Source organism: Martes martes, assembly GCF_963455335.1.
Source record: "Martes martes genome assembly, chromosome: 17".
In the NCBI taxonomy this organism is placed as follows: domain Eukaryota; kingdom Metazoa; phylum Chordata; class Mammalia; order Carnivora; family Mustelidae; genus Martes; species Martes martes.
This window is the reverse complement of record NC_137905.1, coordinates 59,233,802-59,243,457: the sequence shown is the minus strand read 5'-3', so window position 1 is coordinate 59,243,457 and position 9,656 is coordinate 59,233,802. Positions and strand designations below refer to the sequence as shown.

Genomic DNA, 9,656 nt, shown 5'->3' with positions numbered 1-9,656 from the left:
CTACCAGAAGACTATTTGTAATCGTTTTCCCCCAAGGGAGAAATTTCAAGTTAACTGGAAACTTACATCCCGGCATTGTGATCAGAAAATCAAGCCAACCGACAGAACCCTGATGGTTGGTGACCAAATCCAGCCAATGTAATTTAAGTATGGGTTCTAATGAGGATGGCAAGTCACTGTTCAGGGGTCGTGGTTGTCCGAGAGACTGCTGTGAGTGAATTCAGGATTTAATGTAGTACTGTGGACCCTCAAGATAAATAACACAGAAACAAAAGCTTATTAAACACCAGGAGGAAGACTCAGTGAACAACAGTTGAGAGATTAACTCGTACATTTCTCAACAGAGATAAACCTTGCAGAACATAAGGTTTCAATGTGGAGGCACTATTGTTCGTAAGATGGTGGCTTAACAAAGGAAAAATATTCCTTTTTGTGAAACAGCAACACGTGTGTTTTCTAATGCCTGTGAGTCCTGTAGAGGAACTTAGAGCCACCCTGCACCATTCGCAAGCACCCCTCCCCAAAACGTCAGGCGCAGTAATGATAAATTCTGTGTATCCGGTTCCTGTATACAGGAAGCATTTGTGGGGTTTCTCACCGCTTTGAAAATCCTAGTTTGGAATATCGAATCCTTGGACAGAAGCCATCTCCAGATCGGCTACATTTTGTCCCCCTTTTTCCTGTAGGTTCTGGGATGTGGCATTAGTGGGCACTCATGACAAGGCCCTCAACATGGATGAGCTCCACGTTCCCCTTCTGCGTCCGACCTGCCGTCCAGGGACGGATGACCTAGAGCTCCGGGTTCCCGCAGTCGTGCCCGTCCCTTCGGTCAGAGGGCGTCCGGGCCGCGGACCTGGCGCCCAGGCTCGCGTGTGCTCCAGCCGGTGTTTCCGTCGGGGACGGCCGGGTCAGGTCCGGAAGGGACGAGCCGGGGCTTCGGGCTCTCCGGCGTCCCGGCGAGTGTGAGGTGGGCCTACGCGGTGTGAGTCCGCTGGTGCTTGGTGAGCGACGAGCTGTGCGTGAAGGCCTTGCCGCAGCCCCCGCACGCGTAGGGCTTCTCGCCCGTGTGGATCCGCCGGTGCTGCGTGAGGTGCGTGCTCTGGCGGAAGGCCTTGCCGCAGTGCGGGCACTCGTACGGCTTCTCGCCCGTGTGCGTGCGCTCGTGCTGGCTGAGCGACGAGCTGTGGCTGAAGGACTTGCCGCACTCGTTGCACCCGTACGGCTTCTCCTTGGTGTGGATGCGCTGGTGCTCGATGAGCAGCGAGCTCTGGCTGAAGGCGCGGCCGCACGCGCTGCACTCGTACGGCTTCTCGCCCGTGTGCACGCGCTGGTGCTGCACGAGCGGCGCGAGCTGGCTGAAGGCGCGGCCGCACGCGCGGCACTCGTACGGCTTCTCGCCCGTGTGGATGCGCTGGTGCTTGGTGAGCGACGAGCTGTGGCTGAAGGCCTTGCCGCAGTCGCCGCACGCGTAGGGCCTCTCGCCGGTGTGGATGCGCTGGTGCTGCGTGAGGTGCGTGCTCTGGCGGAAGGCCTTGCCGCACTGGCCGCACTCGTACGGCTTCTCGCCCGTGTGCGTGCGCTCGTGCTGGCTGAGCGACGAGCTGTGGCTGAAGGTCTTGCCGCACTCGTTGCACCCGTACGGCTTCTCGCCCGTGTGGATGCGCCGGTGCTCGGTGAGGAGTGTGCTCTGGCTGAAGGCCTTGCCGCACTCGTCACACTCGTACGGCTTCTCGCCCGTGTGCGTGCGCTGGTGCTGGATCAGCGGCGTGATCTGCGTGAAGGCCTTGCCGCACGCGCGGCACTCGTACGGCTTCTCGCCCGTGTGGATGCGCTGGTGCTTGGTGAGCGACGAGCTGTGGCTGAAGGCCTTGCCGCACTCGCCGCACGCGTACGGCTTCTCGCCCGTGTGGATGCGCAGGTGCTGCGTGAGGTGGATGCTCTGGCGGAAGGCCTTGCCGCACTGGCCGCACTCGTAGGGCTTCTCGCCCGTGTGCGTGCGCTCGTGCTGGCTGAAGGACGACCTGAAGCTGAAGGCCTTGCCGCACTCGCCGCACGCGTACGGCTTCTCCCCGGTGTGCGTCCTCTGGTGCTGGATCAGCGGTGCGATCTGGTTGAAGGTCTTCCCGCACTGAGCGCACTCGTAAGGCTTCTCGCCCGTGTGGATTCTCTGGTGCTTGGTAAGCGCCGAGCTGTTGCGGAAGCGCTTTCCACACTCGTGACACTCATAGGGCCTCTCTCCCGTGTGCGTTCGGTGGTGCTCGATGAGAGCTGAGCTGTGACTGAACGCCTTGCCACAGGCCTGGCACTTGTAGGGCTTCTCCTTTGCGTACGTTTTCGGTTGAGCACGGAACCCCGGGTCTGGCTTCCCCCTCTTCGCGCGCGTCCCCGGCGTGTGGAGGCCTTGCCTTTCAGGAGTCATCGCCTGAGGTGGGAGACGGGGGCTCAGAATCAAGTTTTCCCCGAGCCCATTCCCCTGCTGCTGCTGCTGCATGGGGGTCCTCACAGACGTGGAGGCTGCCTGCACCATGTGGCTGTCTCGGCTCTCGTGACTCTGTCCCCAGTGGCCCTCGGCATCGTCACCCTCGGCGCACCACAGACCTTCCCACAGGAACCTTTCCACCAGGACGCTGCTGCCTCTTTCTTCAGTGATGTCCTGCTTTGGAGAGGACGGTCTGCTTTTGGGTCGAGTTTCCAAGTCTGAAGGAAACAAAAACGGAGATGCCCCTTAATTCCAGTTTGGCGGGGAAGAATTTGCCACGGGCGGGTGGCTAAAGACTAAAACTGGTGGTTTGGCAAGGCTGAAGGCACCAGCGGCTTCGACCACTTAAAAATACTGCTCCGCAGGTCAGAGGAGGAGCAGGAGCAGGGAAGAAAGCACAGAGAATGGTCAGAGGCAGGGCAGCTGGCCTGGGGAGCACAGAGAACGAGGGCACGGAGAGGACGCGGGGCAGACGGCGAGCACCCAGGGAAGCTGTTGGCAGATGCCCCAGGCCGCAGGGGGCTGAGCGATGGCCAGGCCCTGGCGAAAGCAGCCCCCGAGTGCCGGGCGCCGATGGAGGGAGAGCCGCCTCTCACCGGTGAAGGACCAGCCGGCGCAGCCCTCCCGCGGCTCGGGCCCAGGGTCCTCCTGCCGCTGCTCCAGCTCGGCCAGATCTAGACAAACCACCAGCTCCCTAGACCGGAGCCAGCTGCCGTGTGCACGGCCAGAGGCAGGGATGAGTGACCGGAGGTGAGCAAGGGGACTTGGATCCGGTCTGGATCTGGTCCGTTGGGTCTGTCTCAGCCACCGGGAGCCCCGAGGGCAGGGCTTCTGTCCACCTTGGTCACCGCTGCACCCCCGTCCACGGCAGAGGCCAGCAGACACGCCGAATGAACAAACGAAGGCATCCCCTCCTCCCCCCTCCTGGCGGGACTGCCTTCTGGCCCCGGCACCCAGGGTGCCCTGGCCAGCCACGGCCTCAGCCTGGCGTCCCCACCTCAGCACTGGACCGGCCTAAACGTGTGAGGGGGCGCCCTGCCGTTTATATCACGCTCTAATGAAGTGTTCAGGAAAAAAAATAAAATTAAAAGAGCTCAAGCCAGGTGTGGCTGGCAAAACAGTGGTCCCCAGTAGGGCCACATTCTAACTCCTGGAACCAGTGAGGAAGCGGTCACAAGCGTTCTGATCTGTGAGTGAGGGACTCGGGAGGGCCGAGGCCAGAGTGACGGGAGAAGACCTCAGAGCTGTGCTCATTGGGAAGAGGGACGAGGCCGCGAGTCAAGGAACGCGGGCACCTCTGGGAGCCGGAAGGAGAGAGGACATGGGTGCTCACAGGCTCCGCAGGAGGAATGCTGCCTGCCGCCCCCTGGACTGCAGCACCGACACCGACACTGGGACTGGGAGATCGTTCCTGCGGCTTTAAGCCACTAAGCTGCTGGCAACTCGTTACAACACTCACAGAAAACGAATGTCCTAGACAAGGGCTGCTGCTCCTGAAGCTGCAGAGACGTGGTTGTGACTCCTCCCACACACTGGCCATTCTTCCCGGGCCCTGGTGACAGGCCGCTGCTTAAACTAGGTCAGGGCCTGACACCAGTGCCGGGACAGCCCCACTTTCTACAGAGCTGGTACTGGTCGCAGGAGCTGAGTAAGATGTACCAAGAACACAGCCTGCACGGGCATGTGCAAGCGCCCAGATGGGATCCACCGACCCACGACAGGTGAGTCGTTAAAGATTCTGTGGTTTAAATCTCTGAGGTGAGAGGGTTTGTTACAGAGGAAGAGCAGGCTGCTGCCCCACCCCAGTGCCTTTGCACTTGTTGGCCCTTCCGCCTGGAATTCTGTTCTCCCAGCCTGTCTCGAGGTGGCACTGCTCTCATGACTCGGGCTTCAGCTCACACATCACCTCCCTGGAGAGGCTGGCCTCCTCTCTGCTCAGGTTCTCCCCACAACCCGGCTGGGCACCCCACGCCCAGCCTCAGCATTCATCATACGCCGTGAGTATCTCGTACAGCTATGATTCTGCTTGCCTACTGCGTGCCCCTTCCCTCACCAAGGATGTCGGCTCACTGAAGGCCTCACTCACAGGAGAACGGTGCTTGGTGCACATTCACCAAAAGACCCGAGTAGTCAGTTCGCTCTGAAGAATGCGAGGGCAGATATGGAGAGAGAGTGCCACGGGGCTGAATGGGCTCCTCCCAGCCCTGCAGGGCTCTCCCCTCACCTGGGCACACATGCTGGGGAGCCCCTGCGTCTCCCACCCACAGCTCCTCCTGCTCTAGTGGGGAGATACATCCGCCCTGGGGAGCCAGCATTCTGCTCAAGGGGGGGATCCACGAATGTGCGTGGCTGTTCCAGGACCCTTCTCATCCCTCTATCCAGTCCACCTTCCTTCCTCCTGGACCCACTCGGCTGCAGGCCCCAAAGGCCACAGCTGTGGTAGAGGCCCTGATGCCTGGCCCTATAGGGACCCAACCCTGGCTCTGGGCAGGGAGCTGTGTGACCCAGCTCTGGCCAGTCAGAGCTCTGCTGCTCCCCCGACCACCGGCTAGCAACAAGGACCAGTGTGGAGGGGACCTGCCTACCACACAAGACGACCCATGGGGCCTTCCATGGGGGCCCAGGACAAGACACAGATGAGGCACCATGGCAGCTCCCCTCACCTCTGGGGGGCCCATCTGTGAATGGAGGCAGAAGGTGGCAGAACTGGCGAGACTTGGCCCTGGACCCAGACGGAGGAGGTATGAAGGGAGCGGGCTCCTGACAGACTACAGGAAGACTCAGGTCTGCCCTGGGATTCTGCAGTCATGGGACCCACTAGGGCCCTCTTAACCCACGATTTTCGGCTCCTGGCATTTTCAGGTGGGATCTGTAACTTGAAACCAAACATCTGGTCTCTAAAGCCCCAAACTACTCCTAGGCATTTGCTTTTAAGGCCTAGACCTACCCCAACTGTTAAACCAGGAGAATTAGAGTCTGTGCTGGGCGCAGACCATCAGGTGTTCAAGTGTGGCCTTACCCACGGAGACAAGGAGCCTGAAGGTTTCCAGCATCACATCGCGGTACAGGGTCCTCTGAGCAGGTTCCAGCTGCCCCCACTCCTCCCGGGTGAAGTCCACGACCACGTCCTCAAAGGTCACTTGCTCCTGAAACAAATGTCACACACAGGTGTTTTCACCCAGGCCAAGCCCGATGGCTGCTAGTGGGAGCAGCTGGCAGACAGAGACAGCCAAGATGGGGGGGGGGGGAGGGGTTTTCTCGGGTCTGAGAATTTGGACCACGTTTTCCTGGGGTTGGGGGTTGTCTGGGGGCTCTGCTGGAGAAAAGGGGGTCTTAGGATATAAGAGGACGCACCTCAGTCGTGCAAACACAGGACCCCTGAGATGCCACATGGCTGTGACCGAGGGAGGGGCACAAAGCAGCCCCGGGAGGCTGAAAACCTCCCACGCGTCAGGTAGAATGTCCCCTGGTGTCCACAGCTGCAGTCACCAAGCTGCAGACTCCTGTCAGTCTGCACTGTGCACGAATGATACCTGAATGCAAAGTGGGGAGAAAGAAAGGAGCCAGTGGAGTGGTGGGAACAAGCGAGGTAACCCAGATGGGAGGGGTGTCCAGTGACGGGACCCCTGGAAACCGTTTCTTAGTCTAATTTTGGACATTTACATATTGGGGTAAAAACACGATCCCCAAGGAGAAAGCCTAATGGTGGCTTCTGGGGTGATCCTCGTCACTACCACACTTGTATGTGTTTTCTGAAATTCCCACACAAGGCCAGTTTCTTCCGGGATTGGGTTGGGAATTCATGATTTTCTCAAAGGCATGTGAGGGGCAGGGGGGCAGTTTCATCTCACCAAATCAAGTGCTGTGGATGGCTGGGGCGGGGGGGCAGAGGCAAAGTCTACGGCTCACCGTGACACTGGGTGTCACTGCCCCCAGTGATGGACACTGGGTGTCCAAATACCAGACCCTGGCCCAGCAAGCAGCATCTGCCTCTGCTAACACTCCTCCCACCAGAGGCGGGGAGATGTGGGGAAGCAGACGGTGTGAACTAGGCATCTGGGGTTGGTGCTGTCCAGACTTGGCCCGAGACGGATGGGGCTTCAAACTCCAGCCCCAGGTCCATCCTTTAAAGTGCTCTGCACCTCCCTGCCCTCATCTGTGAGTTAGTCAGAACTCCCCAAGGAGGCCGCTGGGAGGCAAAAGGGGATTCCCGTGATGTGCGTGCCGGGTGCTGGAGGCTGGGGGAGGGGGGTATTTTCTTTCACCAATTTCCCCATTTCTGCTACATTTTCCCCACTTAGTAGGTCTTAGTGGTTCTCTGCAGAGTCCCAGTGAGTGTGGGTCACTGTTCTGGGCACCGCAGAGGCCAGGTAACAGCAGACACTCCCCTAGCCACGGGGTGCTCTTGCTCTAATTGCAGAGTCTGGGAGCTGACTAAATAAATGGGAGGCCGGGAGGGGGTCAGTGCTCTAGAGAAAATGGGAGGGGCCCTGCTGGAATGGTCATGCAGAGGTCTGCAAGAGCCACAAAGGCCCTGGGATGTGTGCTGAGCGCTGGGGACACACCCCATTCATAAGGGCACATGGTCTGAGCTGGGCCCAGGTGTCCTGAGCTCAGGCCTGGCTTGGCCGCTCCCAGCTGTGTGGCCTCAGGGCTGGGACAGGCCTCTGTATTCTGGTTTCCTCGTTGCAGCATCCTGGGGCTGATGTGGGTGTAGGATGTGGTGCACCCACCGTGTGTCCAGCACTGACCACAGGCTTTGGCGTATTTCTACCCATTCACTGAGCGCCTACTGTGTTCTGGGCCTTTTGCACATGGCAAAGATGGTCAGCACTGGTTCCCAAGGCCCTAAGGCCCAGGCCCCCGACAGCCGGCCTAGGAGACCTTGTTCTCAGTCCTCCAGTCACATGTCCGTCCCTGGCCCTTACGGGAAGTGCCCGGCATGGTCCCACCTCCAGGCCTTTACTCGTGGTATTCCCCAGCCTGGAACATTCTTCCTGTGGGCCCTTGATCTCACCCCAGCCCCCCTGCAGGTCTCTGTCTGGGGGTCACTTCCTCAGGGAGGTCTTCTGGGCTATACTGGGTAATGCCTGGGGCCCAAGCCATCTTCTTCTGGGGCTCATTTTCCTGCACAACATGTGGCACATTTACATTCCTCGTAGGAACTGTAAGCCCCACAGGGATGGTAATTTTTTGCTTGTCTGTTCCTGCACCTGCAATTCCTACAACAGTGCCTAGAAGAGCACCTAGTCAATGGCAGGTCACCAAGGGGACTGAGTGGAGTGAACGAGGTGGGAGTACACACCGGAACCCTAAGTCGAGAAAGTGCTCGACACATCAGTGGAATGGACGAGCACTGTCTGCCAGGGTAGAACAGGGCAGGTAAAGACGCAGGGAGATCCTCTCGGAGGTAGTTGAGGTGGGAGATCTGGGGGAAGATGGAGCTCACTGGGCACATTCCTGGCGGGGGCAGAGTAAGGGCAAAGGCCCTGAGAGCAGAATGAGTCTGGTGGGGGTGTGAGGCCAGGGCCCGGGAGGCCTGAGTGGGAGGGTGGTGGTGTACTCACCGGGGCCCCAGCAGCGACGAGCCCAGCGGTCATTCCCTCCTTCTCTGGCCTCTTACAGAAACAGCCAGTTCCTCTGCAGGCAGTTCTGGGGGGGAAGGGGATGCGAGAGACTGGGCAAGTGCCTGTGGTGATCAGAAACCCTGCACCCCAGGATGTGCGCGCAAGCAGGAGGGGCTGTGGCTGCTAGTGCCCAGGCCAAACCCAACAGCAGCGAAACCTCAGCCTGGCATTCTCCAAGCACCTACCGTGTGCCCAGTGCTACTCCAGGCATTGCTGACAGACTACCTAGAATTCTCCTACCCCATTTCACAAATAGGAAAACTGAGGGCCACGGCAAGCAAAGGGCACACCCCCAGTTGCCCAGATGTTTGGTATTTCTGTTACTATGACAGAAAACTAGATAGGGGGTCTTTGGGAGCTGTTTACCTCACTTTCCCCGATTCATAAAATCAGAGTGGTGAGCCAGCACAGACATTATAGGAACCAAGGTGTGGCAAGGGCTGAAGGTGGGGCCTGGCACGCAGCAGTACACACGTGAAGGCGGTCCGTGCGGGAAGAAAAGCCTCTTACTTCAGTGAGCATCTCCCGAGTACCCACACCTCCTCCCCGGCCGAGTGCCCCAGACGAAACTCGGGCCCAAGGTGGTGTGCATTTCCCTTGCGGCTCTACCTCCCCTTGATGCTTCCTGTGCTCCCGGTTCCGGCCCGTCCCGTCTGTGCCCCGTTGTCTCCACAGCAGTTTCCAAGATGGGCGTTCTCCCGTTCAGTGATGTGTGGACAGGTTTCTTACCATCTCCCTGATTCCCCTGGGGGCTCTGGGGTATAGGGTAGGGCCTGGCACCCAGGACATCTAAACATGTGCTTGCTGAATTAGTGACGGCGCCTGGATGGTACTCGGTAAGACTTTAACATAACGAGCCTGCTTCCTGGGTTAGTGTGCTCCACTCCCGGGTGCTGGGGCTGGGGGAGGGGGCTCCTGGCCTCGCTCACGACCATCCAGAGAAGCAGGCCGCTCACTAAGATGACTTCGCAGGGGGCCTCGGCAGGGGAAGGATGCAGGTCCGGTGGCGCGTCTCTGAAGGGTCGGACCAGCTGGTCACTCTGACTGTGACCCCCGTAGCCGGTGGCTCCCACCCCTTTTGCCAAAGCCAGGGCCCCACCCTGACCCCAACTCCTACTCTCGGACCCGGAGACACCCCCACCCCCAACCGGGGCCCCGCCCACTCGGCCCCGCCCCCACCGCCCCTGAGGCGACCGGCCCCGGGATCAAAGCAGGAAAAGGGACTCTCCACAGACGCGCGCGGGAAGACCCCGGATCCCCGCCCGTCTCGGCCTCCCCCGTTCCGGCCACCCCAGCCTCACTTACCAGCGGGACCGCAGGACAAAGGCCGCGGCCGCCACCAGCCGGGTCTGAGCTTGCGCAGGCGGGCGCCCAACTACATCTCCCAGAGGGCGGCGCGCGCACTTTCGGCCGTTTCCGCGCTCGCCTCGCCCGAGTCCGGGGCCGTGGCTACCGCGCTCGCAGTACGAGCTCGGCCTCGAGGACCCACGCGGGCCTCCGCCTCGCCGCCCCGCCCTAAAACCCTTCCACGACGCACTCCCTTGTCTGAT

General features: G+C 60.1%; 1 protein-coding gene across 5 annotated transcripts; it reads right to left on the bottom strand.

Moving 5' to 3' along the window:
• ZNF135 (zinc finger protein 135) lies at nucleotides 1-9,656 on the bottom strand. Of its 5 annotated transcripts, XM_080829364.1 has the most exons (6): nucleotides 9,412-9,623; nucleotides 8,716-9,120; nucleotides 8,047-8,131; nucleotides 5,834-6,012; nucleotides 5,499-5,625; nucleotides 217-2,697 (listed from the first exon to the last, which is right to left on the bottom strand). In XM_080829364.1, exons 5-6 carry the CDS (start codon nucleotides 5,530-5,532, stop codon nucleotides 974-976), a joined length of 1,758 nt encoding a protein of 585 aa, XP_080685490.1. In that variant the 5' UTR covers nucleotides 5,533-5,625; nucleotides 5,834-6,012; nucleotides 8,047-8,131; nucleotides 8,716-9,120; nucleotides 9,412-9,623; the 3' UTR covers nucleotides 217-973. The 5 variants fall into 5 exon arrangements, with proteins under 5 accessions (XP_080685487.1, XP_080685486.1, XP_080685490.1 ...); XM_080829361.1 differs by lacking the exon at nucleotides 5,834-6,012 and having other exon boundaries at nucleotides 1-2,697; nucleotides 9,412-9,646; XM_080829363.1 differs by lacking the exon at nucleotides 8,716-9,120 and having other exon boundaries at nucleotides 9,412-9,653.

What these genes read in the sequence shown, in the direction of transcription:
- ZNF135 (XM_080829360.1), bottom strand. Translation starts at nt 8,079, where the DNA reads ATGACCGCTGGGCTCGTCGCTGCTGGGGCCCCG. An exon ending in TCGTCGCTGCTGGGGCCCCG is followed by an intron (nt 5,626 to 8,046) that starts GTGAGTACACCA and finishes CATTTGTTTCAG; the next exon opens with GAGCAAGTGACCTTTGAGGA. An exon ending in CAGGCTCCTTGTCTCCGTGG is followed by an intron (nt 2,698 to 5,498) that starts GTAAGGCCACAC and finishes TGTTTCCTTCAG; the next exon opens with ACTTGGAAACTCGACCCAAA.